This window comes from Erpetoichthys calabaricus, chromosome 4 (genome assembly GCF_900747795.2).
Source record: "Erpetoichthys calabaricus chromosome 4, fErpCal1.3, whole genome shotgun sequence".
Lineage (NCBI taxonomy): Eukaryota > Metazoa > Chordata > Cladistia > Polypteriformes > Polypteridae > Erpetoichthys > Erpetoichthys calabaricus.
Genome location: NC_041397.2, coordinates 42,899,366 through 42,916,673, shown reverse-complemented (window position 1 = coordinate 42,916,673; position 17,308 = coordinate 42,899,366). Strand labels below are relative to the sequence as shown.

General features: G+C 36.9%; 1 protein-coding gene across 1 annotated transcript in view; it reads right to left on the bottom strand.

The window, feature by feature from the left end:
- LOC114651038 (protein Atg16l2-like) overlaps positions 1 to 17,308 on the bottom strand; it is a 223,058-nt gene that overhangs the window by 167,303 nt on the left and 38,447 nt on the right. The window contains exon 4 of the mRNA XM_028800993.2: positions 4,416 to 4,489. Within this exon, the coding sequence (XP_028656826.2) occupies positions 4,416 to 4,489 (74 nt within the window). The remainder of the gene's footprint in view (positions 1 to 4,415; positions 4,490 to 17,308) is intronic.

Here is a 17,308-nt window from a genome sequence, read left to right as displayed (position 1 = left end):
ATGGCTTCTTGTCATGCAATGCTGTGATTTGTTTGCACATTTACGTCAATGGTTCTGCCTTATACTGCTCACTTGGGGTCAGAGGCAACACAATCTGCCTTTGCCTTTCCACATACTATGAGCTAATCCATGTCAGGATGCTTCTTAAGAGTCACCTAACAAACCTGTACCCAGTCTAACTGATATACGCAGAGGACTGTATTACATAAGAGTTGTAAGTATTGCACTTTAAGTGCGTAATTATATATCTGGCACTGGCTCTCTCCTGCTTTCAGTCACACACACAAACTCCACATGACTTCTTTTATGGCTGGAATCTCAGGATAGCCCTGCCCTTTCTGACAGTCTGCAGACACTAAACTCCACCAAAATGTTAATGCCACATAACACTTATTACATTAAACATGAGTCTTTCAGGTTAGCATTTTTACTACAGGTAGCCTCGGGATATAGCAATTCCACAGATAGAAATGAACGCATAAAACCCAAAAGTTTTTCTTTTTATTTCAATTTCAATCAATATTCTTCCAGTGAATTTCTTTGTTTATTTAAAAATGAAGCAAATTAGTTTGACATAGATGATTGCTTAGCAGTGGTCATTAAAGTGAGGAACAGTACTTCACATTATCACCACCTTAAATTACTTTGTACATTCATGGGCACATGTCACGAAATGCAACCAGCAGGATGCACAGTAAGCTCAGTCACAGGTAAGCAGCTTGACTGGCAACTGATTTTAAGTCTCAGTATCTTAAATATGTGTCCCAAAGAGTACATCTGTTGGAAGGGTGATATGACACTCTTAGTGATCCCTCATTAAAGGTAGCACATGCTGCTTAATAATAAGCTCTATCACAGATAAACAGATAGAAAGGTAAATGTTCATTTAGTTGAGGAGATTTGGAACCTGCTGGTTGTAAGTTTCAGCATCCTAGTATGCCTTGCATACCTCATGGTGTCTCAAGGAGTATAGTTGCTGGGAAGAGGAAGTGACACTATCCCAGCTCGCTCATCTTTGTTAAGGCATCAGTTATTAGTTGGAGATGGCTTTTTGTGCTATCATTACACCCTCCCAACTGTGTGAAATATGTAATCTTTATCAAAAACTATAGGATGTTTAAGTATAAGGTCAACATAGTGTACATACAAATGGCTTATTTTACTTTATTTTTGTTTTTTGATTCAAAATAAAGTAATATTTCTTCACTATAATTCTATTAATAAGTAACAAATGTTTTTTTATCTGTAAAAATAAGTAATAAAGCATTGTCCACTGTTGTCGATATGTACATTAACGAACATTTTCAATTCAAGTTCTGACTTGGGTTACGAACGACGGCAGGAACGGAACTTGTTCATAACCCAAAAGCCACCTATACTTCAAATAATGCATCACACATTTGTTCCATGTATTTCACTAATGAGCTATAGATAACATTGAACAAGTTTAAATTGCATTGAATTGAGATGTTCTGCTATTTACCATGTGTATTTTCCACACTTAATGCAAGATAAAATTTCAAAAGTATCTAGTGTGAATGGCAAGTGGAAAGCAATGTAGAATTTCTGGTTGAGAACAACAGAAGTCTGCAGTTGGACTAAAGGGTCACATAGGCACAAGGAAATGTTGTGGAAGAATGTTAATTTAGTGATGGCAATACATGGAAAGATGAGATTCTAAAAGGAGTAGCAGAAAACAAATCCTAAAAGTGACAAGAAAATATATTAGCATGCAAAGAAAAATGCTAGAAAAGCAGTTTCAAAAGCACAGAAAGAAAAACGGCCTTTTGTAAGTAATCTGCAGAGGGAGAAAGAAAAAAGAAGATGGCAAAGGAGATGGCAAATGAAGGACAAGATTTAGTAATAGCAGTAGCATTGTTACAAGAAGGTAAAGGTTTGAAAAATGCTGAAGAGAACATCATAAATTATACTAATGGCATTAAAGACACCTACAGGAAGTACTGTATAAAGAGAAGGACAAGATAGTACTAGAGAAAATGGTACGGGAAGAAAGGAAAACACAGATGGTTTCATGTCTGTGAAGAGAAAAACAGAATAGATCTTTGTTGTCGGGAAAATGCATAAAAAGCACAAAGCAAAGGGACAGAAGCTGTTGTATACATCTGTTGATTTGGAAATGGCATTTAACAGGGTGCTACAAAATGAAGTCAGGTAATCATTGAGAAATTTACAGTATGTGTGGACAAGTCAGCAAACTGGGATATAGAAAGTTTTGAAATGAATGCTGAGCTTCATCAGGGCTTCATTCTAAGTCCTTTGCTTTTCAAGATGGTGACTGTGGTGGTGACGAGAGAAGTGAATAAAGTATTGCCATGTAAACGTTTGTACTCTGATGATCTCATATTTTAAGGCAAAATATAAAGTGAAACCGAAGGAGAAAATTCTGAAATGGAAAGCTACTTTACAAGCAAAATACCTCAAAGTAAATTAAATAAAAACCAAGGTGATAGTTTGAGGTGAAGGGACTGGAGATGTAAAAGAGGTGGGTACATGGCTGTGGGGTGTGGATGACTGAGGTGTTATCCTAAAAGTGATATTGATAACAATTCAAGTCAGCAAAGTAGTGGTAATTAATTCATCCATCTATCCATCCATTCATGTTTTTGACTCTTTTGTCTTTCGGCAGCTGGAGCCAATTACAATCCTAAATTGTCTCAGTATGAAAGAGTTGGCCAAGCAATGGACTTGTATCTAGGTCAGACAGAGAGAGAGAGAGAGACAGACAGACATTGTAGAATGGGTGCTTTGTTAGGTCTGTGTTTGTAGGGCAAAATGATTGACATAAGACAGAAACACACCTTGTGAGGTCCCGAGAATAAGAAAAGGCAAAGCAGTTTAGTATCTGGCCAGAGCAGATGCTAGAATACCAGCAGTGAACAGTAAAGCCTTTATTTAAAGCAGGTGCTCAAATAGTTGTTATTCTAGGGAAGGGGATGAAGACTACTAGATGTTCCTTAGATAGCTAAAGGGCAACATGTGGGTTTTTTGTATTAGATAGATAGATAGATAGATAGATAGATAGATAGATAGATAGATAGATAGATAGATAGATAGATAGATAGATAGATAGATAGATAGATAGATAGATAGATAGATAGATAGATAGATAGATAGATAGATACTTTATTAATCATACTGATACAATATAGCTGAGCATCTTCCTCTATACTAGGTGGGATTCAATAAATAGCTGGTGCTCAGCTGAGGCTGATGGAAAGAGTTCTACATTGATGGCCCAAAGATGTTTAAACCACATAACTGATATGGAAGTAGTTCCAGCAATTGCCCTGGAAGTAGGCCCATGGATGAGGTATAGGACCACCTCATAACCTGGGGACTAACTCAGTTTAGTGTCAGTAGGAAAGTGAGGGCATGGGCTTCACTGGAGGATGGAAAGTAGATCAGGATTTAGGGAGAGAGAGAGAGACAGAGGTGGAGGTAATACTTGGAGTGGCCATTGTGGTACTTAATTGGGTATGTGGGCGGCCACTAACAGATTGATAGGGATTTACCTGAATGTTTTAACCATTAAAAGCTACAGTTATTTTACTTCTTCTGATTACTTGGTATTCTGTTTTCACCTTGGGTTTATGCCTCTCAAACAATATATGAAAAGGCTTCAACTCATGTACAATTTATTGGATACAGATGAGACACTCAACATCTTAAAAGACCACTGTGACCAATGCTAGGGTTGGATTCTATGAAAAGTATTCACTATTATTGTTCATTTTAACTGAAACCCCTAGCCCCTTCCCCCTATTTCGTAATAGTCACATCCATTCATCCAAGTACCAAAGCAAACAAAGAATGAGGAACAGATATTTATTACGTTAGGAATAGGGTATTGTTAGTTCACAGTTTATACTGTTAGACTCTGACTGCTTTCTCTTTATCTTCATCAAAATTACTAATTAATCATATTACCGTAATTTCAGAAAGGAAGACGTCTGTGAAAATAATTAGTTTATTAGGGCAGATCTGCCATGAGATGTTATTTGCCTTTAAAACAATGCATACGTTAAGGCTTTATGTATTGGTTTTACAATCATAAGTCAATCAGACTTCAAATCATATAGTTAGCACTTTTACACATCAATATTCTTTCTTTAATATAGCTGAAATGTATTTATAAACAGTAAAATCTTTTAAAAAGTAGGCAGGATCAAATATTTCATTTGAATTTAAGTGTCTATTTTTATATCTGAGCAACTGTTTTTTTGTTTGTTTCTGTTCTGAGAAAACATTATCTTATATTGTGTTTGAATGTCACAGTTAAGCAGTTTAAGTATGTGAGATATTATGGAGTGCATGACCAGCACACATTCAATTAAATCACTTAAAATTTATAATGAAGGATTATTAAAGAAATCATAATCTGTATTCCACCTCACCTGGCATACTGCTCATTTAGTTCACCGTCTCTTAGCTTCACCTGATCTTTAAGATCCAAAACTTGACAAGCCAACTGAAACCAAAGCACAGTCATTAAAAATGTTCATTATTTCCATGTGTTTGTTCAAATTTAATGTAGTCTTATTTTGTAATTCATTCCACTTAACTACTTCAAAAATAAAGTATGTTGAAATGTTATTACAGCATGTGAACAAATCATCAACAACAAAAAAAAAGGAAAAGAACAAAATCAGGTTCACATGAGGAAAGGAAGGAAGGGAAGGAAGACAAAAATTAAACATTTGTAAGGAATCTATGTATTATTTAGAGCATTTTTTGTATTTTACCTTGCTATATATTATAAAGAGCAGAGATACTGAACAACTTCAAGTGTTTTTTTTTCCAATATTAGGCCACCCTTCCTGGAAAAATGACAACTTAAGATAAGGATGCTCATTGATTTAGATAATGATTCAAAAAGATTTTGGAAGCTTTGAGCACTGTTTAATGAAGAATTTAATTAATATGGTAACTTAATTGCTTTCAGAATATCCAAAAGATACTCTAGTATTCCACAAGACCTTCTCATCACATGAAATTTGACTTAATATCCAACAAAGGCAAGTTTCCAGAAACCTCTTCTTTTAATTATACTCTAGTGATTTTAAATGTAAATATTTTATTTAAAATGTGTTACTCAGCAATGCCTACAACTTGCCTACTTTGCTTAATCTATCCTGGGAAATGCCTTGTAGCCGCTCGGAAATCACATCAAGCTGCCCAATTTACTTAATGTACTATGCCAGGACAGGCAGGTCTCGGGTTCCGAAGTTCACAACTTATGGCAGTATGTTTACAAATTAAGCTAATTTTGACAGGTATGTATAAGCAGCAGCCATCACTAACACGAAGAAACAGTACAGCAGTAAAACATTGAATGTCACAATTTTCATCTTCTTCTTTTGAGCACATTTATCATCAAATATAACTGGGGGCATAACCAGCTACACAATAAACTCTGTCACAGGCAAGCCACTAGATTGGCTGCTAGCTGTTTAACCAAGCAGCAGAAGCCACTGCTTGTAATTCCCAGCCTCTTAAATACACCTTGCATCAGTGTTATTTCAACTCTTTGAGGTACTGCATCATTATCAAAAACTGTATGATGTTTAAGACTAACATCAACATACTGTATATACCTCTGGTTCGGTTTAAATTATTTAGCACAGTAATATTGATTCACTGTCATTTTATTAATATTTTTAAAATATTTTTCTGTAAATAAATAATAATGTACAGTAATCCCTCCTCCATCGCGGGGGTTGCGTTCCAGAGCCACCCGCGAAATAAGAAAATCCGCGAAGTAGAAACCATATGTTTATATGGTTATTTTTAGATTGTCATGCTTGGGTCACAGATTTGCGCAGAAACACAGGAGGTTGTAGAGAGACAGGAACGTTATTCAAACACTGCAAACAAACATTTGTCTCTTTTTCAAAAGTTTAAACTGTGCTCCATGACAAGACAGAGATGACAGTTCTGTCTCACAATTAAAAGAATGCAAACATATCTTCCTCTTCAAAGGAGTGCGTGTCAGGAGCACAGAATGTCACATAGATAGAGAAAACAATCTCTAGCAAACAAATCAATAGGGCTGTTTGGCTTTTAAGTATGCGAAGCACCGCGGCACAAAGCTGTTGAAGGCGGTAGCTCACACCCCCTCCGTCAGGAGCAGGGAGAGAGAGAGAGAGAGAGAGAGAGAGAGAGAGAGAGAGAGAGAGAGAGAGAGAGAGAGAGACAGAGTTTGTTTTTCAGTCAAAAATCAATACGTGCCCTTCGAGCTTTGAAGTATGCGAAGCACCCGTTTCAGGAAGCAGCTGCACAAAAGATAGCAACGTGAAGATAATCTTTCAGCATTTTTAGACGAGCGTCCGTATCGTCTAGGTGTGCGAACAGCCCCCCTGCTCAATCCCCATACGTCAGGATCAGAGAAAGTCTGCGCAAGAGAGAGAGAAAAGTAAGCAATCTAGCTTCTCAGCCATCTGCCAATAGCGTCCCTTGTATGAAATCAACTGGGCAAACCAACTGAGGAAGCATGTACCAGAAATTTAAAAGACCCATTGTCCGCAGAAATCCGCGAACCAGCAAAAAATCCGCGATATATATTTAAATATGCTTACATATAAAATCCGCGATGGAGTGAAGCCGCGAAAGGTGAAGCGCGATATAGCGAGGGATCACTGTATTATGCATTTTTGGTTTTACATTAACTGGAATTATCAGGCTAATTTACATACAAGATTGGAAGGCCCACAGGAATGAGGCCTGCCTTATAGGTACTCTTCCCTTAAAAATTATATTTTTTTGTATGTCGCTTACCCCATGAGGTTTGTAGTGATGCCAGAGAAAAAAAATAATTTTCATCAGTTCTGGCTAAAATATTGTTAAATTAATATTTCCTGCCAGTCTGCACATTCACATGGGACTGAGTTTTTGAAATGAAGACAGGACACTTGACCAATGAATAAGTAGGAGAGAAGGATCTTAATTTCAAAACATGTTTTGAGCATGTTTGTACACTGCCCTAATACAAACAAAAATAATCTCAAAAAATCAGCATTATATATAAAAATAGATTTTCAAGGCATGAGAAATGGTCAAATCTGTCAAAAAAGCATAATGGTGAAGTGTCATTTTACTTTGTTAGATCTTATTCCTCTCTAACTTTCCAAGAACTGTTTAATTTATTGCTGTACATATTACAAAATCGGTGTCATGAAGTGGTAAACACCATTCTTTTTTCACTAATTGGAGGTTCACTAAACTTGGTTCTGTGAGCAGGATATTAACAGATTGTGTTAGCACTTGAAGGTGTGGATTATTTTTACAGTGAAATCTACCAAACAAACTCAATACTTTGACAACTTGTCATAATAAAGTGTACTGGAGTCACAACTATGCTACTATAACAAAATACAACAAATTCTCTGACTGAGCCACTCAGTACTTTCAACACATCAGCTGGGTTTTCACTGACCTAAAAGGATCTTCTTCAGACTAACTAGTCTTTTGTTCAGTCACACACACACACACACAAAAAAACATTTTTCCTAACATTTCATGTTTTGTGTTCTTTTATACAGCAAAGCATACTTCTTTACAGTATGACATCTGTAGCACACACCTTAGTGTTAAAAAAAAAAGTGGAAAGAACCTAATTCTTCTAAAAGTGGTAAAAGCTAGATATTAATTAAATTACTTCAAGAACTAGGTCCCAATGAGGAATTAAGACTCTGCTCTTTAACACTGAAATATGTGCAAAGCAACTTTAAAATGACCAGAAAAAGGTCTTAATGACAAGAACAGGGCAAATGTGCATTGTATGTCATTCTTGGGAAAATGTTTCGTTACCAGCCCTTGGTTATGAATACTAAATGTGAAAGAACTCATTCGAAATGGCTAAATCAAAATTAGCTATTACCAATGAATTAAACATTAATTCACCTATCTATTTTCCATATTGGCTTGTTCCATTTATAATGGATGGGGAAACACCCTACAGTGGCTGAATCGAAGGGACAAAGCCTGGAGGAGTACCAGGCTATCATTTTATTTTAAACATATAAAATCGATCTTAAGGATAATCTCAAATAAAGTCACCTTATAGTAAAGAAATAAATGCTTGGAAATCTGTTTTCAAAGTTAATGTCGGCACATGACTTGTTTTCTACCTGTGGAATCTACTTTCAGGAGGAATGTTGGTTTTGCAAAATAAATCAATAACTTGACAATATGCCAGTCTTTGCTAAAGAAAGTCTCATAGTATGAAGCAGCTATCTCCTATGCTTGATGGTAGGAATGGAGTTGCACTGACACTGAATTGTAGTAAGTATTAACTATTTACAGCACATTAATTCATATGTTAATTTAAGAAAACAATTAGTCATTTGTGGTATGGGCATTTGATGATGAGCGACAACGAATATGTGGGGAAAAAGAGTGATAGTAATGGAAGTACAGAGCAAGGTAAAGTGGTGGAAAAAAAAGAGTACAGGAAAACTGTATGGAGAAGGCTGATCAAACACATCAACCCCACACAGAAGTGTCAAAAGATTAAGAAGAAGAATTAGTAGAAGAAGAAGAAGTAGAAGAAGAAGAAAAAAGAAAATGAAGAAGAAGATGATGACAAATTCTTGTAAATTGGAGCATGTGGGCTTTTTCAGAATAGAATAATAATTCGTATTTTTCATTTAGACTACATAGAAACAAATGCATGAAAGTCTAGTGCACTCTGTTCACGTTCCAACCACGCAACTCTGTGATTTTGACATATTGGCTGCTGTGTTCACAGTCACCTCCATTACAAAGATCTTCCTTATGAAATTGAGGTTCTGTATTTTCACAAATGAATCCTTTCATGTAGTACATTGTTCTGCTGGAAACAGGGAAAATCCAAAAAAATGTTAAAAACAATTTTCACATGTGCGTCTCTTCCCGATTATGTTGCTGCTTTTTGACATGTTTTTAATTTACAGGACCAGAACTTCTCATGTGAGTATTCTAAAATAATAATAACAACAATAACAACAAATGTACTTATATAGCACCTTTCCCATGCTCAAGGTGCTTCACAGAGTCTCATAAAGAAATAGCAAGTATATGTAACATTGGATACAGATGTTTCTTGAATAGAACACAAAAACAGATAGTTACAGGATATACAAAGGTATTTAATAGAATAGGACTTTTGCAGCAAGATTTTAAATCAACTGGAGCTGTAATAATCGATGTGGGATGTGATAAAAGCATGGACAAGGTTCTCAGCATTAGAAAAGGAAATGAGTGATTGAACACAGGATATGTTATGGAGATTAAAATAGGAAAGTTTCTTCATGTGGTTTATGTGGGCGGAATAAGAGAAGGAGGAATCAAAAATGACACCAAGATTCCTTGCACTAGAAGAAGGTCTGATGAGATCTCCATCAAGAGTGACTGAGAAGGACCTAATTTTCTTAAGATGCGCTTTAGTGCCAATTTGCAGGAGTTCAGTTTTGTTGCAATTTAATTTTAAATAGTTCTGCTAGGTCCATGTTTTTATAAGGTATAGGTAAGTTGTGAGCTGAGAAAGCCCTGATGAAGTTTCACTTTTAACATTGAAATAGAGTTGAGTATCATCTGCATAAAAATTATAAACCAGTCCACAGCTACGAACGATATGGCCAAGGGGAAGCATATAGACACAGAAGAGCAAAGGGCCAAGGATACAGCCCTTGTCTGAAAGATGCTGAGCTGGATCTGCTGTTGCCAAGACTAACAGACTGTTGCCTGTCAGTCAGATAGAATTTGAACCACTGGAGGGCAGTGCCAGAGATACCCAGTATATTCTCCAATCTGGACAGAAGAATGTCACATCTGACAGTGTCAAAAGCTGCAAAAGATGATAGAGAACAAGGAGTAAGACAGGACTGGATTTTGTTATTAGTTTAAGAGTCAGACACTCAAAAGACAATGGGCAGTCAAATGGGAATCTTTTGATGTTTAGTTCCACTCTTAACAATTACTGCGACTCCTCCGCCTTGTGTCGAACTGTGAGGCTAATGCATCCGGATGGTGTCGCCTCTGTGAGACATGTAAAATCGTTTAGTTTTTGCCTGGTTTCTTTTAGGCATAGCATGTCAAGGTTGGAGTCTGTAATGAATTCTGATAGCACCAGCGTTTTGCCAATAAGAGATCTTGAGTTAAACAACGCAATATTAGCTGATGGGGGTTCATTGTGGACAGATACATGATGAGAGTTTATTTTAACAAATTGTCGGTGGCGTTGACCTGACCAGCGCTGTAAATATTTCGGCCGCTGTTAGGATATATTGGGTTGGATAATGGATGGATGTACAATACCAGTGTCTTTTAGGACATTCCAGTCTGACCATTTGCTCTGGACAAGCTGTTTCATATGTATTTTAGCATAGTACCGAGCAATACTTATGTGATAGTACCTGAGAAGCAGCACAGCATAACGGAGAAGGTGAGAAGGGCAGGGTGGGGTGGCGCAGATGAGCAGCGATAGAAACTGTAGCAGAAGAAGCACAGTAGGAGATATTATAAGATGCACATGAAGATACCAGAATTTGGAATATACAGCCACATACATAGACCGTTGGGTATTACAGGCATGATTGCCCCAAAGCCACAAGCCAAGTGGGTATAAAATCAGATAATTTCTCAGTCATTAAGCATGTATAGAAGGAATCAATGCAGTATATCCATTATAATCAAGAAGACAGACCAAAATCAGATAATTTCTCAGTCATTAAGCATGTATAGAAGGAATCAATGCAGTATATCCATTATAATCAAGAAGACAGACCATCCCCGGCTCCAAGAGTGCCACGGTGCAAAGAAATGTTCACAAGACTTGTCCCGTGAACCACAGAAAGATTCAGTTGTCCCCGAGGATGTGAACCCAGTCAAGTTAAGTCCATAAGGTCTATAAAAATAAATCCAAATCAGTGCATTTCGAGTCAGATGCATCCATGAACTATACATACAATACAAAAGTGAAAGATGTGCAAAAAGTACAAGTTTAACGCAAATTTTAATGAAAATTGTTGTTAACAGGGAGGAGTGGCAGCAATGTGTGTACCAGCATCCCCTCCCTGGAACGAAAACAATTTCAACCAGCTGAAGTACCCAAAGGTAGACTCTATTGACAGTATCCAAACAAAGAAACAAGCGGAGTTTAATTTAGACTGTCTAAACAAAACTTTAATCATGAAATGAGGAAATATACTGTACCTTCATTCATGTTCTAAGAATTACTGAATTTCTGTTACGCTTCAACATCTTACAGAATTTAATAGATGCATGAAAGACATTTCACAAAAGTGTAATGTAACTTGAGTTGGCAGCATAGAAAATACGTGAAAAATGTAATGGCTAGAATACTGTAGAACCAAGTATATTCAAAATGAACCACAAGGAACTCTGGTTGTCCCTGCCTTTATAGGGCTAAGGGCAGTCCCTTGCAGGAATGGGCAGGTGTCCCTGCCTTTTGGGGAGCCACCTATAAAACACAAGGAACATAACACATGCATTTGGGATAAAGCAAATAATTAATAAAAATAACAGAAATAAATGAGCCAAAAATGAACAAAATGTACATAGAACAAGGATTTGAATTCAAGCTGAAATACAACGCAGCATTTACAATTTATGCACTGACACACCTTTCAAAAATGGAATTTTCATTGCATATAAAATGACACGATCAAAGAGAAAATTTTAGCCGGGACAGTTCACGTGCCTGTAATGCATATATGAAATCCTCACAAAATTGCTCATCATTACTTAAACACGTTAAACACGCATGTTACTTTAGTCCTCTACACCCTGCCCTCTCCTCCATCCCTTCATACTGCTATGTGCCTTGCTGGTCTGATTTATATAAGCTGATACACAGTAAGTCCATTTGTCTTTCATAAAAGGAGTTACTGTACTAAATGTAATGTATTAAAAGCTGCATTGTAATGTTTTTTGTGTTCAAATATTTACTGAAGTGTAAATAACATTAATGAGCAATAACAATAACACCAACAGGTTTCTCATAAAATAAACAGTGAAAAGAAAACTATTGCAAATACAGTAATAACAGAAAAAAATAGTACACCACCTGCACCCACCCAAAACATCTGCACTGTTAAAGGGTAAAAAGAAAACTGTCTGAGCAAAACTTAGGAGGAAAACACAGCCCAAACATCATACTCCACTGAGACAGGATTTAAGAAGCAGAAAGAGAACAGCAGCAACCACCAACTATTCGGCTTTGCAGAATTTCTAGCAAAGTGTGCCGTTTTGCAATAATAATAATAATTACAATTCTAGAAACATCAGATTTCTAGTAAGAAGCTAAGGATGTCTTTGGAGTTAATGCGTCTAAACAAAACCGCCTCTGCTGGATAGAAGTGTGTGTGAGAGAGAGAGAGAGAGAGAGAGAGAGAGAGAGAGAGAGAGAGAGAGAGAGAGAGAGATGAGATGAGATGAGATGAGATGATATGTCCAGTAAGAGTAAAAATTGAGGAAGGGAAAAGATGTTAATGTGAAAAACATTTCATGAGACATTTAGAAATAGACAACCACAAAGATGAAATTGAGGAGCACTCCCAAAAAATAACCAAAAAAGTACCTGGGATACTCTCCTGGCAAAAGAGACAAGTGGACAGACCCATGGCAAAGTGCTTTCTGGGAGTAAAATAGGTACAATAAGCAATCCTAAATTGAATGTTTTGAAGATTGGGGTTCTTAGATGAAAAAAAATATTACTAAAATAGATTTACAGAATGCGGGAGTGTTGAGGGAAGGTCCCATTGCCAAAAAGAATTGGTAAAGGATGATATAAGGGACTCATTCATGCAAGCATATAAAGACACCACAGGTCTTGAGGTAGAGGATAGTTACAGAAATTATGACGTGGATGGTTGGGAAGAGAGATGGACAGGAAAACATTTCAAGTTTTTAGAAGAGACCTTATTTGTAAGAAAAAGATAAAAAAAAAAAAAAAAAAAAGAGGAGGATGGGATTCCAAACTCAGACGTTAAACACTGTAATGTCCAGAGCCCAGAATCATTAAACATGTTGCCAACAGTTGCAATGCCTAGGGGAGCCCATGAGGGAAATAAAATGGGACAACTGCCTATGCACAAAGGCAGGATTGTTGAACATGGAAGTGTTTCTTTCTAGCCTGCGTGCCTCCATGATTTCAGATACCTTATGCAAATCTTGTTCATGGTGTCATCCATCCTGGCCACATACAATATCAATACTGCCTTGTAGCCAGAAAGAACATATAGGAAACTAAAGGCTTTTAATTGTTAGCAAAGTTTTTTTATTGCTATAAAGGAGAGAAAAGAAGGAGGTCTAGAGCTAAATGATGCATTGTAAAGATCTTCAGTATTCCTTCCTCTTTACATTTTTTATTTGGCAAACACATTCATTAGCAGCAACTAAAGATTCTAGTAGTAAGCTAAAAAGTAACATACACCAAAATTTTAAAGCAAATTACAAGAAGTGTAGGTTATAGCTTAAAAAAACAGCTTGTGGAAGCTACAGCAAATGAGCAGAGCAGTTCGATTTCATAAGTTTGTAGAGAGGAATGCCGGTCGTTGAATAATATCAGACAAGTTTAAACTAAATGGGATTCTTTTCCGTATTTACAGGTTACAGTAATCCCTCCTCCATCGCGGGGGTTGCGTTCCAGAGCCACCCGCGAAATAAGAAAATCCGCGAAGTAGAAACCATATGTTTATATGGTTATTTTTAGATTGTCATGCTTGGGTCACAGATTTGCGCAGAAACACAGGAGGTTGTAGAGAGACAGGAACGTTATTCAAACACTGCAAACAAACATTTGTCTCTTTTTCAAAAGTTTAAACTGTGCTTCATGACAAGACAGAGATGACAGTTCCGTCTCACAATTAAAAGAATGCAAACATATCTTCCTCTTCAAAGGAGTGCGTGTCAGGGGCACAGGCTGTCAGAGAGATAGAGAAAAAACCAAACAAATCAATAGGGCTGTTTGGCTGTTAAATATGCGAAGCACCGCGGCACAAAGCTGTTGAAGGCGGCAGCTCACACCCCCTCCGTCAGGAGCAGGGAGAGAGAGAGACAAACAAAAATCAATACGTGCCCTTCGAGCTTTTAAGTATGCGAAGCACTGTGCAGCATGTCGTTTCAGGAAGCAGCTGCACAAAAGATAGCAACGTGAAGATAATCTTTCAGCATTTTTAGACGAGCGTCCGTATCGTCTAGGTGTGCGAACAGCCCCCCTGCTCAATCCCCCTATGTCAGGATCAGAGAAAGTCAGTGCAAGAGAAAGAGAAATGTAAGCTGGGTAGCTTCTCAGCCATCTGCCAATAGCGTCCCTTGTATGAAATCAACTGGGCAAACCAACTGAGGAAGCATGTACCAGAAATTAAAAGACCCACTGTCCGCAGAAACCCGCGAAGCAGCGAAAAATCCGCGATATATATTTAAATATGCTTACATATAAAATCCACGATGGAGTGAAGCCGCGAAAGGCGAAGCGCGATATAGCGAGGGATTACTGTAATCAAAAAACATAACACGTGCTCCTAATGCTTATTTTCCATTTTGCTTTTGTTTTACAAATTTAATGTCAAGCCAGCAGGCTCCAAAAGACGCATGTGGCTGAGGTAGCTTTTCTGACACTTAAAATGCTGTTTAAAATGGTGATTTTGAAAGCCGTTATAATAATAAATAAAGGAAACTCAGAAAAATGAGTTATTTCTCATTATGTTTAATGAGAAAGGAAAATAGTTTTTGTTTTCTACAATTAATGTTTATAATTTTTACAGCAGCAAATCAGGGATCTTAGTTTCAAGAGTGAAACAGAACAGAATCAGGAGCAAAGCAATACTTTTAAGACACTGGAGAAGTGTTTAAAGTACGTCATTAGTATACCCATTATCTAAAAAAAAAAAAGAGCATTGCTGGAGAAAAATCTGTTTTGTTAATGGTGATACAAACTAACAATTAAAAATTGTAAAATACTGATCATGAAAGTAATTGAAAATTATTTTTTTAATATAGATTTGAATTACAGTATAATTGAATAGTGATGATTACCATGAGAGCCCTAATTCACACTTTATTTTGCTTTTAGTATTTCAATAATGTTTAATGATTAAAATTTACTAAAGTCTGCTTTCCTGCCTACATATTTTCTCTGTTTTAACCACCAAAGGCTGAGAACGAAGTTCCTTTCTCAGTTAGGTCAATGGGTGTGAGGGAGAGATAACACTCCCAACAGAAAACCTACAGTAATAGTCATACCATAATGCATATCCACAAAGATTGTTAAGAATAGGTAAATTAAAGCAGTAACAGAAAATTAAACATTATACTGTAGATCAATGTTCATGTAAAATCTGTGCATTTGATAAAGCTATTTTATGTTTTAAAAAGAGTTGTCCCCTAAAGACTTTCCATTATAAAGCACTGGGTATTTCTCACAGAGTTCACCAGGCACATCCCAAGGAGACAAGACCTCTGCACAGACCCTGAACACACTGGTGGAATTATATCTAACATCTCCTCAGAAATTCACCAAAAAGAGTCTATGCAGCGTGAAGTGTGGTCTGCTATGACAAGCTCAGCATGTTACCACTGCACCCTTCTCCAAACAGAGAGAATGAAATGTGAAACAAAGTCACAATATAACCACATATGTTCTTTATTTTAAAGACTGCAGGGAGGAACTCATTGTTCAGGGATGCAGTGGGATATAAATACAGGTAATTTTTAAATTTCTGTAATAACTAGGGGGCTTCGCTCGCCAACCCCTGGCGTTGGGGCATGACAAAGAGTGAGATGTATGAATGAGATATAGAATAATGTGGAGGTGTGGATGATGCATATAGAAAGCAAAAAATACAGTGTTTGGCACAGAGTAATGGTTTATTGGAATATTTGTTTGTACACAACATTAGTAGTAAAGATGGTGTGTTGTCCTTGAATGAGTCTTTCTTGGCATGGAGCATTTATAACTCTAACTTTAACGTCAGATAAATGTCGAACACGTGAGAAGGCAACATAAAGTTGTCCATGTCCAAAAACGGGCTCAGAAAGGTAGATGCCAACCTTGTCCATGGTTTGTCCTTGTGATTTGTTGATGGTCATGGCAAATGCACGTTTAATGGGGAACTGTCAGTGTTTCAATGTAAAAGGTAATTCTAGGTCAGAACTCGTAAGGTCAATTCTAGGAATGAGAACAGTATTGTTAGCATGTGATCCTGTAAGAACTGTTGCTTGAATAACATTGTGTGTCATGGTGTTGATGACTAAACGTGTGCCATTGCATAAACCCTGTTTAGTGTTAAGGTTTCTTAATAGCATGATTATTGTTCCGTTTTTAAGGCTAAGATTGTGTTGTGGTAATCCGGCCGGGTTAATAGTGTTCAAATATTCTAAGGGGAAATTCAGATGTTCATTGTCGTCATCAGAGTCAACTTTGTCAGAGCTTAGAAAGAGCCGTGCCTCTCCAGGAAGTAATGAAATGACCTGGTTATTAATGTGATCAACATTAATATTTTTTGGACATAATATAGTGCGTTGTGTTAAAAGGGGTATTTGGTCCAATGAGATTGCTGTTCCAAATATCTCTGTAACTAAGTTGTCGCAGATAAAGGATTGGGGAATTGTAATAATATTTGGGTGAAGTCCATCTGTATTGGTGAGTGTACCATTTCCTAGTTGTAATAGCCAATTGTTATATTCTGGATCTGGACATCGCATGTTTTGTACTAACTGTATTGTTTGAAAGCAATGCCAATTGTCTGCGTATTTTAAGGTGGACTGAACAATAGCTGAGCGCATGGCATGTGGAACAATAGCCAAGCATTGTCTAAAATCACCTCCTAATAAAAGTACTTTTCCTCCAAAGGGAATATTATTATTTATCAACGTTTGTAGAAGTTTATCAATGGTGCTGAGTAAGTGACTGGATGCCATTGTACATTCATCAATAATTAACAGTTTCGCAAGACGGATGTCATATTTGTCCACATATGCGAAAGCAGTATGGGCCATTGCCTTTTGGTGGCCTGATATGTACTCCGGTAGATGCAAAAGCAAATGAACTATTGTAGGATCTAATGCAGTTCATAAAGTTTTTACTTTCAGGCACATCGTTAGTTAGAAGCTTCTGTAGATATTCAGGATATGAATGTAAAGGAGGCAGTCTAATCTGACCCTTTTGACAACAACGTGTAAATGCATTATTTGTATTGCCAGTTGTTTCTTCAGGGAAGTTAAGTGAATGACAATGATTGCAAATGACATTCATTAATCCCAATGAATTTTCCTCAATAGTGCACTC